The sequence below is a fragment of the Hyperoodon ampullatus genome, assembly GCF_949752795.1.
Source record: "Hyperoodon ampullatus genome assembly, chromosome: 6".
Lineage (NCBI taxonomy): Eukaryota > Metazoa > Chordata > Mammalia > Artiodactyla > Ziphiidae > Hyperoodon > Hyperoodon ampullatus.
In genome coordinates this window covers 17533359-17551951 of record NC_136919.1, presented here as the reverse complement: position 1 = coordinate 17551951, position 18593 = coordinate 17533359, and the positions used below count along the sequence as shown (strand labels likewise).

The 18593-nt window shown below is 46.3% G+C and overlaps 1 protein-coding gene across 3 annotated transcripts in view; it reads right to left on the bottom strand.

Annotated features, from left to right (window-relative positions):
* ASTN2 (astrotactin 2) overlaps positions 1 to 18593 on the bottom strand; it is a gene marked incomplete at both ends in the record, with an annotated part of 919723 nt that overhangs the window by 473904 nt on the left and 427226 nt on the right. For 2 of the 3 annotated variants that reach the window (XM_079706619.1, XM_079706618.1), the window contains 3 exons: positions 550 to 687; positions 1438 to 1512; positions 2028 to 2112. In XM_079706619.1, the coding sequence (XP_079562745.1) occupies positions 550 to 687; positions 1438 to 1512; positions 2028 to 2112 (298 nt within the window). The remainder of the gene's footprint in view (positions 1 to 549; positions 688 to 1437; positions 1513 to 2027; positions 2113 to 18593) is intronic. The other variant, XM_079706617.1, reaches the window with a different exon arrangement.

Here is an 18593-nt window from a genome sequence, read left to right as displayed (position 1 = left end):
AACTAATTAGAACACAGCAGAGTCAGTCTACAAGGAAGTTAACTACAAGGTACAAAACGTGTAAGGAAAGATGTAATCTCCATCCTTTCATGAGTAAAAAACAAATTCATTTGACCTGGACGTTTCAAACCTATGGATTAGCCCAAAATCTGTTCCCGGTATCTGAGTCATGAGAGAAAGCACCTCATTCTCCAATCTTTGACCTTCATGACTCTCCAATATACTATTAAGTTATCGTCTTTTATAAGAGAAGAGCATTAAAGATCCCAGGATGAGCCAGAGAATGTGGTCGCCTCTCTCATGTTTTATACAAACCCCAAAGGAAAGTAATTATGTTGAAATATAAAGGCACTGAGGCCCACCATGGAAGTCACTTTCAGGAGTGTGGAGCATGGTATATTGGACAGTGTTTTATGTATCGACTAGGCAACTGCCTACTTCAACAACACAAAGAGTACTTTTCCACAGGAGTTCCTGAGATCCTGAAACAGAGGGGCTTCCAGGGCTCTAAGAAGCCCGTGGTACAGGTGCTGGAGATGACATCCCTACCTGACATCTGCAGGGTCTTCTGTGACGAGCACATCGGTCTTGCAGCTGGCCAGGGGGTTGATGGACAGCTCCACGGGTGGGACCACGAAGCTTTTGCTGACAGGAAGCCAGAGTCCTTGGCCCAAGCTGAAAGTAGACCTGCAATGTAAGAGTTTCCATTGGGGGACTCCCTGGGAAGCAGAGACAACATAGAAAAAAGGGGCCCCTCCACGCTTGCCTTCTAGAACCTTCTCTCACCCCCCCCCACCCAATTGAGTCCCCTGCATTCTCCAAGGCATAATGTTGGCCAACTTTGCCCAGACTTGGATGGTCACTTCTTCACTCTGTTAATCATTTAGCCCATGCATTGTTCTATATTGCTAGTTTTATTTTCCTGAGTTTAAATCCTGATTCCCATTTACCAGTGGGCTTTGTGAGGACAGAAACTATTTCAGCTCTGCTTTCCCAAGCAGTCCTGATAGCCAGCAGGAGGACCATAAGTGACTGCTAAGTCAGCAGGGGCAATCTGCACAAAGGGTTAAGAGCACGGACCCTGAATCAATTTCAACCAAAATCTGATTCCTAGTTCTGCCACTTAATTTGCTGTATGTCTTCATCAGCTTAGGTACTGAAGTTTCACACAAGATTTCATGGTAGTGGCAGGAAGAGGTTCTATGGCTATGGAATATTTTTAAACCACTGGACTAGATAATCAGTAATGTCTTCTCCAGTTCAAGTATCTCAATTTATGTCTATACCAGACAAATGGGAATTAGATTCCCATAGCAACCTGGGCCATTGCATCCAGGAAGTGCACAGGCTCAATAAACTAAGGAGGTGTGTAACTACACCTCCCATCAGACCCTTCTCCATACCCCAGCATCATGCCCCAATAGACTGTCAGCTCACCTGAGAATCTTTTCAGGGGCTTGTTCCCCTGTCACCAGATCATAGCCCCTCTCGAGCGTCGTGTAAGGCCAGGGTCTGTGGGAAGAATTGAGACAGGGAAAGAAAAAGGGATAGAAGATGCTGTTAGTCAGAAGCAGGTGGGATACATATGTGGACAATGCTTGGAGTAGCTTTACAAAGAATCAAATTTTGCAGAGGTAATTATTGGGTAAGACTATTTATATTATAAAAGGCTCCATTTCACCAAAGGACTCAGCGCTTCAAAGTCCACTTTGTCCGTTTTGGAGATTATGTATAAAAAACCCAATTCTTCTTCATTAGTCCACTCAAGAGAGTGGTCTTTGATTACCTATCGTTTGGGAGGGTGAGCTAAACTTCAGCCTTTGTTCTCTAGAAGATTCATCAATCATGTACCTGTAATACTAAAATGTGATTCAGTGGGAAATAGGATTCACTTTCCATCAGGCTTTGCAGGGACACAACTGTCGCAGAGGAAGAGTCCTCTTTGTGGAGCAGTTTGGGGCATCTGGTAATGCCACAGGGAAGGTGGGCCCTCCACTGTCTCTGCCCTGATGTCCTTGGCCACTCACCCTTCACTCTGTCCCCAGTCACTGCGCACACACAGGTGTCTGTGAACCAGGTCAGGGATGTAGCCTTCATGACAGCTGCACTCTCCTGTAAAAGAGAAAGGGATCTTGTGAAATACTGCCTGCTCTTCTTTCTGGTTTCCTTGTTTTCTTAGAAAATAAAGCAAGGTGGCTAGCTGTAGAAAAGGTCACGGAAAGAGGGTGTTCTGGTCTACCTGCCACTGTGGTTAATAAAGAGTTTATTCATTTGTTCATTCACTCACTTATTCACTCAGCAAGCCCTGACCACACTCCCTGCCAGGCTCTCTGCTCAGCCCTGGGGATGCAGAGGTCAAAGGTACAACCCAGATGCTGAAGGAGCTCATGGCTTAACGAGGGAAACAGAAAGTGACCTGGTGGCTGCACGTGGAAGTCTTATTTTCAAACATTTAAATTATGATAAAGTACACTTGCACGACAAGTGTAATCAGGAAATTGAATTCTCTCCACCTGAATGAACTATTCATGTTCATTTGTAAGCCCCCAAACAAATGCCACCTCCTCCAAATACCTCTGATTTCCCCTTTTGGAAAAATTATTTTCATCTACCATCTCCAGATTTTGTTTTGTTTTGTTGTTGTTTGCTTGTCTTAATGGTTTTCCTCTCCTCTTCCCTCCTCCCCTCATTTCCCCTCTTGTCCTTCCCTTCCATCTATCCATCCATCTATCCATGCATCCATGTGTCATTGTTTTCTGGCCATGCCTCACACTTGGTTGCACACATCCTCACTAGCATCCCACACTGCCTTAAGTATATTTTCCCATTAGCCAAGCTCATTTTGGGGGTACATGTCTTGTTTCCTGGTGTATCTTCAGTGTTCAAAATTCTGGAAGGGTCCTACCTCCTTGCTACTATTAGTCTTGCTTCACTGTACACTCCTTAAGATTGGGGGATATTTTTTGATTCAATTAGTTGTTAGATTTTCCTAAGATGTATTTGTAGAATGTTCCCAGATGCTTTACCAAAAATAGATTCCATTAAAAAACCAAAAATAGATTCCATTAAAAAAAAAGCTTGTGAAATACTGTACCATTCCTTAGTGCCAGTAGAGTATGATTCTTCATGAGGGTGATAATGTATACAGTTTTCCCTAAACTTATTTCACCTTGGAAGGCTTGCTGGTGAAACAAATCATAGGATTAGTGTCCTGTGGAACATACTTTGGGAAACACTGGTAGGAAGTGCCCTGGCTGAACTCACTGCATAGAACAGTGTAGGTGCTCAACACTGTGAGTTGAATGTATAATTAACTATCTATGGCTTTGATCAATTTCCAGACTATTGCTGTCACGTTGCCATCTTCCTCATCTTCTGGTAATCAGACTCATGCACATACCCAGATGAACCTGCAATTCTTCAGTCCTACAGTGATTCTGGTTGGCTTGACCCAAGTGTTTTCAAATTATGTTTCATGGAAATGTCTAGCTCAATGGGGGAGATTTAGGGACTTTGCACCTTTTAGATTTTAATGTTCCTTAAAAAGTTTTATTTTAAAATCTCTTTAATAATAAAAAAAATGATGGCTAAACACTCAGATATTACATGCTAGAATTGAGGACACTGAAGAGCACTGTCACTTTAAGTCTGGTTGCCAGGTAAGCAGATTTTACGCAGACCTCATTAAAAAAAAAAATTCTCCTGTCATCTTTGTTTCATTGAAGAGGACCCTGAGACTGTGAGTCTAGGTGCTAACAAGCTCATGCTTTTTACAACTTCAAGTCTTATGAATCAGGATTTTCTCAACCTTGTGCAACCAAAACAAAACATAGCAGTGAATAAGACGCTAGGGTGACACCGGTTCTACAACGATCGCCCACAACTCCTGATTTCTGTGTTTCTATTTATGGAATAGCTTTATTGTTTTCACTGATTCACTATAAATGCTATACATTTGACCTTATACAAAGTATTCCGAGTGTCAACACTTTAATTTGTTTTATGCATTCCAACGCTGCTTAATCTTTGTATGTCCAGCATCAGCAAGTATCTGGCAAACAGCCTGGGCTTAATAAATGTTGGTTGAACTAAAAGAGTAGTAAGACAGAATATGGAGAAAAAAATGGGTCAGAGAGAATATTCACAATATTCAGATAAGACTGTTAAAAGGAGAAAGAGAAGAGAAAGAGAGAGATCCACCTTTCCCCTTGTCTGGATAGCTGGTATATAAGAGGGGGCTGCTTGCAGGCAGGGATGCTGTCTATAATTCTCCTCTCCAATTACATCCCAGGGTCTTCCACCAGACGCCTGGGCTGTAAGTACGTGCAACCTAAAGGACTGATCGACTGTTGCCAGAGGTAAGGAAAACAGACGGAAAGAGCTGAGATCCTTGAGATTTGGATGAGAATAATCAACCAGAGTGGGAGGGGTAGCTGTCACTAATGATGTGTTAAAATGCAGCAGTCCCTTCATGAAATATTCACCACCTTAAACACGTCTAATATTAAAGATTAAAAGTCCTGGGATTTGTCCTCCAGACTCCCAGGACTGATTTATGATCTGCCACAAGCCACAGCCTTCATGATTCATAATGGGAGAGGTAAAGTGGTTACCTCTGGCAAAGGGACGGGAAGTCGGTCTGGGGTGAGCCAGGAGCATGGTGGGAAAGGAGGCTCTTTGTCCTCCATGGAAAGGGCTGAGGTTGCTGTCTCTCCTCTCAGTGACTCAGGACAGGGCACAGGTCACTTTTTCCCCTTTCCCTCCTTTTGCGAATATTAGTGAGAATGAGAAATCTACACAGAAAAAGGGCACTGCTGTATTTTTCTCTTTTCGTGTGTGCTGACTAGGCAAGTTTCCCCTGCCTTGGAACGGGTCATTAATTACTGCCGCTCACTGTACAACAAATATGTATTTTGCAAATGAGAAGCATCCACCCTGGAGGCTGCGTGGAGCATAGGAAGTGAGGCAGAGGGAAAAGCACATGAGTGCTGGAGACACACAGAACTGGGTTCCAATCCTTACTTCCTCTCTCCCTAAGATGTGTGGTCTTGGGGAGGAGGTCACTTCATTTTTTGAAGAGGTCTCAGTTGTCTCATCTATAGAATGCGAATGACAGTTCTGCCAATCTCTCAGAGCTGATATAAGAATAAATGGAAGTACTGAAGGGTAAAAGCTCATGGCTCATGTAGAAAGTGAGTAGATGCTCAACAAATTCATTCCCTCCTCTTTCCCTTTCATTCCAAGATGGCAACTGGGTTCTGACATATGCTGACACATTAACTCTACGGACACTGGATAGGTAACCTCCTCCTTGCTGGGACTTAGTTTGCCCATCTGCAAAATGGAAGCTTGGAATAGATGTTCATGAGTTCTGGGCCCCAGTGAGAGCCAGTCATTTCCATTGCCTTTCCGAATCGCTCACATCTAGTTTTCTGAATACCCTTCGTTTTAACCTCAACTCTGATCACTCTTAGCAGTTGGGTTGGGTGCCTCCAGCAGGATTTTCCCTCAATGCCATGACTGTTGGCTTTATTGGCCCCCGTTTTCCATTTTGCTGGCTCAGCGACCTCTCTACTATTCACAACCAAGCATTTACTTCTTGCAAGACGCAAGCCTCTGACAGCGGGAGCTGAGGATTTAACCCCTTCCCTGGGGGAGTCCCATCCTCAGTCCTGCCTTGGTGCACCCAGGGCAGCCAGGCTGCTGAAGATCAGCTCTCCTGGGACATACGTTTACACGCTTTCCCTGTGCGGACTGTGAATGCCCACACTCCCTGACTCTCTCACCACAGCAGATGCTCCCTGGAAAAACGGAAGGGCTCCATCTTGCTCACCACTGCATCCGGCACCTGCTGCCCTACCCGGTACATAAATAAATAAATGAGGGAGTACCCTTTACAATAGTAATGCCTATGCCGATAGGATAGGGACGTTTTGCCTATTTTCCCCACTAAACTGGGAGTCTCTTGATTGCAGAAACCTTTTCTTAATCATCTCCATATCCTAGTAGTTAGTAGCATGCCTGATGAAGGGTAGGTGACTCATTTGTTGAATGAATGAATGGGTGAGTGAATACATGAATTAGTGAATACATAAATATAAGGTAATCATCATGAATTCAGGCTGAGTCCCTTTAGAATAATGATGATTCTGCTGAAGACTGGAAGACACTTTCTTACATCCATGACAGGTATTTGCCAAGGAAATGGAAAGTGTAAATGTGAATGCTGATGAAATGGCTAAAACAGAATTTCTATTTCACATCAGAGTAGAAAAGGCTCCTAAAGATCATCTAGTTCAAATCTTCCCAGCTTCATTTTTCAGATGGGGAAACTCTGGCTCAGAAAGTGAAGACAGGGGCTTCCCTGGTGGCACAGTGGTTGAGAGTCCGCCTGCCGATGAAGGGGACACGGGTTCGTGCCCCGGTCCGGAAAGATCCCACATGCCACGGAGCAGCTGGGCCCGTGAGTCATGGCCACTGAGCCTGCGCATCCGGAGCCTGTGCTCCGCAATGGGAGAGGCCACAGCAGTGAGAGGCCCGAGTACCACAAAAACAAAACAAAACAAAAACAAACAAACAAAAAAAGAAAGTGAAGACATTTAGCCAAATAACTGTAATAGCCTCTTGGCCAGTCCAGATTAGCACCCAGGACTATTGGTCATTACCTCAGCGTCCCTTCCACTACACTAGTGGTCTCAGTACTTTAATACACCCAGCAACATTTTCCTGCATTTGTTTTTTCTTTGTACGCCTCTGACATTTCTGAGTTTCCTATAATGTATTACATTTAAAACCAGAAATTATTTTTTAAGTATAATGATTTTAAATACACTTAACACCTTAAAAACATACATTTATAAGTGACTGATAATGTAGACCTTAACAAAGAGTTTAATCTCTTCGTTAAAGTGGCTCCCATAAGGGAATTCAACTAAGTGGATTTTCATTGTGCTAGTTACTAGAACTCTATATTATCAGCTATGGATGAGTTGTATTGGTTTTAAAATATTCACTCGTTACATCTCTCAAGCCCCATTTATCGAGTTATTTTATGTTACATGTGTTCTCACTTCATAAACTCTTGGGTGAGAACAACGGAATCCCTCAATTATGAACAATCTGAGTTTCTCTTGTGTGGGGCTCCCCTAAACCACTTCAAAGCAGACGGTGCCTTCGTGTCAATCGTATGAAGCCAGTGGACTGGTGAAATAGTTTAGAGTGTGCGCCCTAGAATCCTCTTGTTTTGTCCTGGATCTGCCATTTAGAACTTGCATGAACTTCATCAAGTTGCTTGACCTCTCCGAGTTTGTTTCTTAATCAGTAATGAGGCTGATATCACCTATTTGCTGCAAGATCGGTGATGCATTTGAAGAGTCCTCAGCACAGTCTATGGCGTATTTCTCCTTGCTGGAAACGTCATTAGCTGTGTCCGTTTTTTTGGTTATTTTTTTTTCCTGGACAGGAGAGGCCACGTTAGCATCTTGTTTTACTGGAAAGAAAAGGTGCTTTCTAGATGAACAATGGTCTCAATTTCAAGGTTCGCCCTGTGCAAAGCAAAGCGAAAGGAACCTCGGTTTCTTTATCTGTTCATTTGGGGCAGCTTGAATGAAATAATCTCCCAGGCTGGTCCCCTGTTCTCAGAAACACCTGTTGCCTTGGTCTATGGCCTCTTCTAGCAAAGGACACACAAGTATGAAGAAGAGCGTCAGCCAGAGGGTCTTGCCTCCTCTGTCTTCCACAGCTCAGAAGAGCTCGTCGCCTGCCTGTGAGAGTGTGAGATAAGTGCAAAGACTTCTTCCCAATCCCACCCGGCTGTCTGACTCCCCGCCTCCCACCCTGTTATCCCCTTACGATTCCATTTTCACTTGCTTCCGACTCAGTCGTCACTTATCATCACAGGCCAGGGACGCTGGCTGCTGTTCACTTTCCTATTCACTCTTCTTGTCGCTGCAGCTTGAAAAGGCATCACCCTGAGCCTCAGAACAGTGAGTGTGCATGGCATCCTTTCCTGTTCGGACTCCGACTGGGCCCCTTGCACCTCTGCACTTCTGTGTCGCTGGAGCCCAGCTCAGGGCCAGGCATGCGGTGGGGGAGGCATGGGTTGGTCGTAACATGACGGGGGGTTTGCTTTGTGCTAGGAGTGGTGGAAGACGCTTGACATATGTTATTGCATCTCATCTCTCAGGCCATACCCGTGACTAGTACCAGGAGGAAGGCACTCTGTCCTCACTGTAAAATAAGGAAACTGAAGCTCAGACTCAACTAGTCACTTGCCCAAGGCTATAGAGTCAGGTCGTCAAAGCTCCTGCTTTCATACACTCACAAACATCACAGCAATAAACATAACCACAAGGGCAAGAGCAAGGGGAGTTGCCTGTAATTTGACAATTCTCATGAGCCAGACACAGGGGTTAGGGGAGAAGAGGCAGCTCCAACCCACCCACATTGAAATTGGCATCCTGCTGATTTCTAAAATTCCACTTTAACTAAAGGTTAAGAATTGCTCTTGCAAATAAGCCCTGTCTAAAAGTAAACACTTTATATATGGATTGCATTGAATTAATAGTACCCACATAATGAAGTGTCATTGGGCTGATTTCTAGCTAGCAGGGGTAAGCCTCAAGGGAAGAACAGACCTTCTGTTAATTGAGCAGCTACTATGTACCAACCTTACCCAAGTGATTTTTGACATCCATGACAACACTGGGAGGAAGATGTCACTGGCTCCTTTAAATGATATGAAACTGAGGCTTGGAGAGAGTGAGAATGCTGCTGAGAATTGTGAACAGAGGAGAAAACATCCAAGTCCAGGACCTTTCTGACTCCTTCCCAAGCCATGTGATGGCTCTCTAAGAGGACATGCTTTCAGAGAGCCTGGATAGGCATAGGAGATCAGGGGGTGCTGAAGGAAAATTTGTCCCGTGGTAGACTGAATTATTGGTGTCAAGTCCTCATTTCTCTGGAGTAGTATTATGCATTCACATCCTTGCCGTGCCTGATTGTGAGAAGAGTGAGATTTCTTCCCTACCCTGTCTTCAGGCTTGGCTTAGGACTTGCTTTGGCCAGTGGGTTGGTAGCAGACATGATGCGAACTAAAGTTTGACCTGTGCTGTGGCTGGGCTTGCTCTCTTGCATTCCTTCCTCTTGCCATGAGAAAACCACATTCCAAGCAGTGGCTGTTCCAAGGAGGATGAGGGTTACATAGAACAGAGTGGACGCAACCTGAACTTGGAGCCAAGTGCAGCTGAGTCCCAGGTGGATCAGTCCACCCAGATGTGGAACAAAGGGGAAAACTGCTTAGAGCTGTGGACAGTAGATACCGTGGTTCTTGTTACACAGCATCAGTGTAACGAAAGCTGCCCAATGCACCTTAAACCTGTTATTTCCCTCTTCCCAAACTGGAAAAATCTCTGACTGGACTCTATTTTTTTTTAACCCTTAGTATCCAAATGGCACCTGAATCCCACTAATTCTACTCTTTTTTTGTTACTTGGATCCATTCCTTCCCATCTCTCCTTGGTGCAGGCCCTGAACGTTGTCCATGTGCACTACTGAAAAAATCTTATCACTGGAAACCTGCTTTCAGTGTCTGCCCATCAATCTGAGTGGTGGCCAGTTACCTTTTCAAAGAACAGTTGCACCCATGGCTCATCCTAAAAACTCTCCAGGGACTTTCAGTTGCTTTCACAATACACTTCATATGCCCTGGTCTAACCTTCAAAGTCCTTCATGACTGGCCCAGGCAATCTTCCCCCTTATCAATTACTCTTCCTCCCTGTACCTTTCCTGCTCTAACTGCCCTTGAGTTTCCTGATAAGAACAGGGCTGTGTGAGACTCAGTTGCAGACCAGGACCTGCTTCTTGCAGTAGGTCTGCCCTGATACTAATTCTTGAGAAAAGCAGAGCCTGAAAATTGGAGAGGGATGTATTCAACAGAAGAGAGACCAGGGGTTGAGAGGGAATATGAAATGAAGGGAAAGTTAAGTGGCAAAATAATTATTTAGAGAAGGAATGAGATCATTTGGGCAGTTCTGAATGTAAGCAGTGTCATCAGGGAATACATTGTACAGTGCTGACCCGTCTGCAAACTTGGGCAAATCACTCTACTTTTCTAGGCCCCAGTCTTCCCATCTGTAAAATGAGTAGCTAGTACTCAGAGATCCCCAAACAGCCTTCCAAACCTTGTTCAGATTCCTTGATTCTACCTCTAACATACTCTGGTCTTGTGTCTTGAAGTCAGCATTTCCCTAGGGATTGGAGGGGGAGGCAGGGTATGTATGGAAGGGTTGGGGGTTTTGAAAATAGAGGCTTGGGAGGCAGAGAAACATGACTGGAGTGAAATAACAAGAGGATATAATTCAGACCTTTATGAAGTGAAGAGGACTTCTTCAGAAGTCAACTCAGCCAAACGTGCTGTGTGACCTGGGCAGGTCCCCTCCCTCCCTGAGACTTGGTTTCTCTACCTGTACAGCTAGGAGGTGGGTCTTTTTTTTTTTTTTTTTTTTTTTTGCAGTACGCGGTCCTCTCACTGTTGTGGCCTCTCCCATTGCGGAGCACAGGCTCCGGACGCGCAGGCTCAGCGGCCATGGCTCACGGGCCCAGCCACTCCGCGGCATGTGGGATCTCCCCGGACCGGGGCACGAACCTGTGTCCCCTGCATCAGCAGGCGGACTCTCAACCACTGTGCCACCAGGGAAGCCCGAGGAGGTGGGTCTTGATGACGTCTTTAGGAACCTTGTGTGTGTCTCTGATGTCCCCTTTTTCCTTACACTGCTGGAGTGAGGTGTTTTGGTCTTGTTCTTCCCAAAGCATTTGAGACAAACTTGGATGCCTGCATTTCAGTTGCCAGGCCCTCATTGCCTTTCATAATCAGGCCTTTGAGAGCAAGAAGAAAAAAAAAAATAGAGGCCAAAAGGTTGTGGCGGCACAGGCTGGTGACCGGGTCTGATGGAGATCACAGTCCTTAATCAAGGATACGTGGGGACTAATTGGCTATTGACTTAGCTCATGTGGGCAGCCCACGTGGGATGGCCTGGGCTCTGAAAGGCCACCAGCCAGGCCACACCAGACCCCGACTTCAAGGTCTCAGCCATGGTGACCCCTCTCAGCCAGCTCCATTCCCTCTCTTCCCAGCCTCCTCCATCCCTGAGTGTAACCCCACACACAATTATCTACAGATGAGTGTCTGGGGGGAATGCATGGGGGTAAGAGACTCCCTTAAAATTATGGCTGATTGAAGATGGAGAGGGGTGAAGAAATCTCACTAGCAGCCTGGAACAGATACAGACGCAGACATCTCCAATAACCAGGAAGGATCTGGTTCCAGTTAAGCAACGCGGGATTCCTAACAGGGATGCACAGAGCTGTGTCTGCTGGGCAAGGGGCTACCATCTCCCACCACCGCTCCCCAACCTCCACCCCAGAGCCTGCCTCATCCAAGCTCCTCAGATCAGCCTGGAATGGGTTGAGGGGGAAGTCAAGGGTCATAGACCTATGAAGGTGAATGGCATCAGCCCAGAATCAAAGCAATCTGAGGCTGATTCCTCGGTCTACTACTTATGGACTGAGTGGCCTTCACACCAGTGAAGATGGAGGGTAGTAATAAGAGGGAAATCTGAGATCCCTAACTGCCAGGCAGTGTTGGAATTTCTCTATTTATATTAATTCATGTGACCCTACAAGCCTATGAGGCAGGTTCTATTTTCGACTCCATCTTACAAATGAGGAGACTGAGGCCCAGAGGGGTTAAGTAACTTGCTTACCTAGAGTCACAAAGCTAAGAGGATCGGCATCCAGTGGGCCTGGTTCCAGAGACAGTGCTGCTGTGCCCAGGCTGCAATACCTCCCTCTCAAGGGGAAGGAGGAGTTTTCCAGACAGAGGAAATGATGGGTGTAAAGGTAGGTCAGGGCACAAATGGGAAATCACAGGCTCTCTTGTTTCTCTGGATCAGCTGGGTCAGGCACTGAGAAATTCCACCCTAATTCCACAGGTGTGGGGAAACAACCCTTGGAAACCCCCATATCCCCTCTCAAAAACAGTCATTCCCAAATGCTGAATCCAAGCATTCTGCATAGAGAGAGTCAGTTTACAGCAAAGAAGACAGGAACTGGGGTTAGAACAGGCTTCAAACTGTATTTGTCACCCAGTGGCTCTGTGACTTTGTATTGAATATAATTTCCTGTCTCTGGCCAAGACTCAGTTTCCTCAATTCTACACTGAGGTTAATCAGTGAATAACACCAAGAATGCTCTGTCCCCAGTATGGGCTCCAGAATCATAACACGCTATCGCCATGATTATTTTTATGGAGTTGGTTGTCTTAAGGTCCTTTCCTGACCACAGCTTTTATCTTGTACCCCTTGGTTATAATTTGGGGAAAGGACAAGTTTAGAAGATGTGTATAGATCTCATTAAGCATGTGTTAATCCACCCAACCCCTCTGTGAATCAATCAGGTGTTAATGTCCTAATTTTACAGATAAGGAAACTGAAGCTCCCGGGGTTCAGTGACTGGCCTCCAGATGATACAGTGGGAAAGCAACAGGGTCAGGATTCAAACCCAGTCCTGTGTGACTTTGGGAGTCAGAGCTCCCCGACGGGATGCCAGGTAAGATGGAGGAGTTCAACATGACCCTGTGTCTCACTCAAAATGACCCACCTTGGTGGCTCTCCCTGGCCGCCTATCACACCTGTGCTGGGGGTAGTCATGCCAAGGGACCCTGTGGCTCTGTTTCCCCACCATTTAACGGGTGGCCTTGCTCAAGCCCCTTCGTCTCTCTGAGCCTCATCCTTCTCTTCTTCTAGAAGACGGGGAACAGACGCCTGTCCTCTCCCATTCGCAAGGATGCTGTGAGGATAAAATATAGACTCAGACTCATCCTATTCAGAACACATGAGGATTAATAACACTGTCGTCCCCGCCGCCTGCACAAAACCTGAAACAGCAAAGTGAAATATGCAAAATAAATTAAGCAGAGGGTAGTTAATCATTTTGCAAAAGAGTTCTTCACTCCACAGAAAAAGAGGCATTGATCTTTTTTTCCCCAAGCATCAGCTATCTTTGTGAGTTTAAAGGCAAATTTCATTTACAGAATTAAAGCAAAGAGTCATGATTTTCCAGATGTGCACAGAGTACAGCGGGCCACACGTATGTGCCCCGCCCATTCCGCCCATGACATCCAGGCCAGAAAGCAAGGGGGTCCAGACACCCACCAGCACGGACCTTGGCCTTCCTCTAGTCGGGTATTGGGGGAAAAGGAGAGAACCAGGGGAGGGCATGTGACATCTGCACTCTGCTTCTGAGGGGGTCCCTTCCTCAGAGCGACCCCAGCCTCAGCTATAGTCAGGTGATCAGGGCCAGACCAGCTTCCCAGGAACTGGGAGGATTGTCATTTCCAGTTGCTTCCATCTGGAATATTGTACCATGTTACATCATGTGTACGTTCAGCTGAATCCAGCTCACTTTCACTCCGCTACCCTCATTCCTGATTTGATTCACATGTACGTTCTTGCTCTCCCTTCTCCTCCCTGTCTCTCTTCTGTTCTATGGTTCACTCTCTTCCCCCATCTTTGTCTCTCTTTGTTTTCCAGTCTTTGTGTCTTTTTCGCTGCCTCCGTGTCTCTCTTCAGTCTCTGCTTCCCTGTCCTGGCCTTTGCCTCTGTATGCGTCTTCATATTCCTCTCTGTCTGTCTGTCTGCCCCATTTCCTTTGTTTCACTCTGCAGTGAAAATAACTGAGCTTGAGTTAGAGGCCCAAGTTAAACCCCCAGACCCACCTTCATTTCTTCTTCCTCAAATAAGAGGTAATAAAGGGGCTTCCCTGGTGGCGCAGTGGTTGAGAGTCCGCCTGCCGATGCAGGGGACACGGGTTCGTGCCCCGGTCCGGGAAGATCCCACATGCCGCAGAGCGAATGGGCCCATGAGCCGTGGCCGCTGAGCCTGCGCGTCCGGAGCCTGTGCTCCGCAACGGGAGAGGCCACAACAGTGAGAGGCCCACGTACCGCAAAAAAAAAAAAAAAAGAGGTAATAAAGGACAGTCGGTCTGCTTCAAGGGTTAATGCAAAGATAAAGGTTACGTGAGATACGGAGTGTAAAGGTGCCTAGAACCAAAAGTACAGTCACACCCTGCTCATCCCAGGCCCCCTCCTTTCCTGCCTCTTGCTCTTGGTTTCTCTCCTTCTCCCCGTTCCCTTCCTTCCCATCCGTCCCGCTCTCTTTGCCCACCTCTCACACAAGCCCACACACGGTTGCCTCTGCCCACCTCACCCCTGTCCCGGGCAGCTCCCACTTTCTGGCAACAACTTAGTTGCAGGACAGCACGGTTCCCCCTCCTAAGACGCACATCCTTCTACAAAACATTTTTTATGCCACCTTTACGGGTATAGGATGGAGACTCACCATGAATCATTAAATTTAAGCAACATGAGTCCAGGCGGCCTGCTCCAGGCTTCACTAGTAGGTCAGGCTTCACTGTCACGTCCATTTGTGGCCATTTGAGAAATTGCAGCAGTCCGTTCACGGTGCACAGAGCGAGGCACCTGACCTTGCTTGGCTTGAGAGGAGCAGCTCGAATTCCTGGATGTCCCATCCTGATGGACAGTCTTGGTGCGCTCAGCATAAAATCCACACACCTCCCTCGCTCCCTGTGGTCCGGTAGACACTCAACTAGTGAAGTTTTTTGCACCTTTTTTAAAAAAATTATTTATTTATTTATTTTTGGCTGTGTTGGGTGTTCGTTGCTGCATGCGGGCTTTCTCCAGTTGCGTCCAGCGGGGGCTACTCTTCGTTGCGGGTAGCGGTGCGCGGGCTTCTCTCATTACGGTGGCTTCTCTTGTTGCACAGCACAGGCTCCAGGCACGCGGGATTCAGTAGTTGTAGCGCGTGGGCTCAGTAGTTGTGCCTTGCAGGCTCTAGAGCGCAGGCTCAGTAGTTGTGGCTCACAGGCTTAGTTGCTCCGCAGCATGTGGGATCTTCCCAGACCAGGGATGGAACCCGTGTCCCCTGCATTGGCAGGCAGATTCTTAACGACTGTGCCACCAGGGAAGTCCCGTGAAGAAGTTTTAATGAAAAGACCACTTAACACTGTAGCCAAAAGGCTGGGGCAGGAACACACACACACACACCCCTCCTATTCAGATATCTTTAAAAATCTACATTGAAATGAAAGCTGCCTTCAGTCAAGAAAGAGAAGAAAGATAGTGTGATGCAGTGGGCTAGCTCCCCAAAGATGGCATCGAATAACCAGAAAAGGCCAGTACTATTGCTAAGCGCAGTGTTTTAAACGGTTTCATGGAGACCACTTCTGCTCCAAAACCTGTCATCATGCCTTCCATTCCATCACGATTAAGTCTTTTGTGGGTTAAGCACTGCCAACACTGGGGGTTCTTTTTGTCCTTGATTCAATAATTCCCATTTACTGAACATGTATATTTGCCATATAATGTAGCAGGTACTTTATACTGCTATGCTGATTATAATTGTTACAATAACGTAGCAAAGGTGATTGAATACCTTCTTCTGTGATGAAAAAGAGCAGGAAATTGAGGCGTGGGGAAAATTAAGCAATTTGCTTAAAACTGTACCAATACTGTAGTTAGAGGCAAAGCCAAGATTTTCACCCAGATCTGCCTGACTTCAAAGCCTTGACTCTTACAATTTTGTTCTGACTGCCTCTCCAAAAACAAAACTGAGCGTACTACGAGGGCAGCTTGATTACGAGCGAAGAGAGGGTAGTGGCAGGGTCTGGTCCACTTCCCTCCCTGGGAACTGACTCAGTCTTGGGGCTCAGTCATTGTTTGTGGAAGAAAGACATGAATGAAGCTTATGGGGAACTCGCCACGCTCCAGATGCCCAGCACTGAAACTCCTCCTTGCATGAATGAGTGGATCCGATCACAGGCGTGCAAGGTGAGCCTGGAAAAGCACTGCTGGGAGCCGATATGGCCTGCACACATTGTAAAAGACTCCTGAAGGCATTGGGTCAAATTGCAGGCAGGGGCCTACATCCCAAGGATGAAATATTTTGACTGCTTAAAATGTTCTCAAGAGGTAGGAAAATCAAGCATTAGCAGGGTAGTCAGGAGACCTCTGCTCTGCCACTGACTTGACTCTGGCAAGGCGCTGACCCAAGGTCAAGGGTGATGACCCACCCTCAGCAGCTGTAGAAGGAGGGGGTGGATTAGATGATTGGCATGGTTCCTCCAGCTCTGCTTTTCTTTGTTCTGGACTCCCGCCTCCAAACTTGCCCCTGCAGCAGAGTCTTTATAAAGGCTTCTCAGGAGAAGGTCTGGAGAGGCCACTGTCATGAGTTAATACTTTCCCTCCCCCAAAAGGGGCACTCAGGGTTGTGCAAGTTCAAAGTTGCCACCTGAGAATGACACCTTAGGTTCTGTGCTGAGGCTCCTTGCTCACGTCCTCTCGTCCCAGCCCTGTGGGGTAGAGTGCCCGGGAAAGCTCTGCCCAGCCCCCTCACTTGCAGCACGTAGTTGTTTCACTGTGTTCCTTCTTCTCTCATCCTAGGTCATTGGTGTCTGTTACAGACTGAATGTTTGTGTCTCCCGCAAATTTCTATGTCAGATCCCTAATCCCCAATGTGATGGTATTTGGAAAGGGAGCCTTTGGGAAGCAATTAGGGTTACATGAGGTCATGAGAGTGAGACCCTTGCGATGGGGTTAGTGGTCTCATAAGAAGCGGAGGAAAGAGAGATCTTGCTTTCTCTCTGTACGCACACACCTAGGAAAGGCCAGGTGAGGACACAGTGACAAGTTGAGACACTGGCCATCTGCAAAGGAAGAGGAAGAGGACCCTCACCAGGAACTAATTCAGTGTACCTCAATGTTAGGCCTCCCAGCGTCTAGAACGGTGAAAATAAGCTTCTATTGTTCAAGCCACCCAGTCTGTGATATTTTGTCATGACAGCCCAAGCAGACTAAGACAGAGTCATCCTCTCCTGGGTCTTTTCTTTAAAGACAGTGTGAAAACTGGTCCTGGAGCTCATACACATGTGGGGGACCTAAAAATTGGGTTCTTCATCTCCGACGTCAAAGCCTGAAACCAATTCATTAGACAGAAAGCTTCAAAGGGACAGAGATGGCAGCTTCTTTTTCTCACTATCCCCAGTACTGGGCATGATGCCTGGCATATAATTGGCATTCATTGACTGCAATGAATGAAATGCAATATCTAGATTCTGACCACTTCTTTCCACGTCCACTGCTACCACCCTGGCCCAAGCCACCAGCATCTGTGGTCTGGATTATTCCATCAGTCTTCCAAGTAGCTTCCCTGCCACCACTCTTGTCTCTATCCCTATAGGTGTTTTCTCAACAGAGTGGCCAGAGTAATGCTCTTCAAATATGTTAGATGACATCAGTCCTCTACTCAGAATGTTCTGTGGCTCCCCCTTGCCTTCAGGTTAAAAGCCAATGTTCTTAAAAAGTTCTACAGAGGCTCTGGCCCTCTGGTCCCCCCACCTCCTACTATCCTCCTAGTGTCCAGCGAAGCCCAGCCACATTCTCTCCCGTGATCTTCCTCAGATATGTGAGGCGGAGTCCACTCCCAGAGCCTCTGTACTGGCTATCTCCTCTGCCTGGACTCTGCTCTCACCAGATATCCACAAAGCATGTTTCTCCCTCACCTTCCCAACAGTGCCTACCCTGAAGAGGCTATTAAAATGTGCAACCATGCCTCTTTTCCGCATTCACAGCCCCCCTTCTTGTAGTCTTTTTTCCAATAACACATCAACTTCTAACACAGGATACAATTTATTAATTACTACCTATATTCTAATCATCTGTCTGTCCCATGCCCCTACCAGAATATGAGCTCCATCATGGCAGCAATTTTTATCTGTTCTTTTCATTCTGTCACTGCCTGACATCCTGCTTAAATTAGGTGCTCGATAAATACCGGTTGAATGTTAAATGAACAAATCCACGAATGAAAGAATAAATACCAAACCCAATTCTTTAACTCGGATGCCAAAGCATTAAATCAGTCTACTAGACCAGGTGTTGGCATTTTTTTTCCTTTAAAGGGCCAGATGGCAAATATATTAGGTTTCGCAAGCCACAGAGTTATGACTACTGAACTCTGCTGTTGTAGCTACAAATAGTCATAGGCAATATGTTAACTAGTGAATATGGCTGTGTTTCAATAAAACTTTATGAAAAACAGCAGTTGGCTGGTGGGCTGTAGTTTGCTGACCCCCGCACTAGACCAGGCTCTACCAGGCCAAGCAATGTGTCTGGTTTTGCTCACTGTTAAATCTTGGTTCCTAGCACATTACTCAGCACAGCATTGTCACTCATAAATATTTTAAATGAAATAAAATATATATGAAACATAATTTCACTCTTCACTCTTTGTCACAGCTGTCTAATTGAACTTGCTGCAATCATAGAAATGTTCTTCAATACACAGCCACTAACCACGTGTGGCTATTGAGTACTTGGAACACGGGGACTGTGGCTTAATTTACATTTTAATTTAGCCACATATGGCTATTTGCTACTATATTGGACAGTGTAGGTCTATCACAATCACGCTTCTGCTTCATGGTCCAACTCTGGTCTCTGCCCCTCCAAGAAGCCTTCC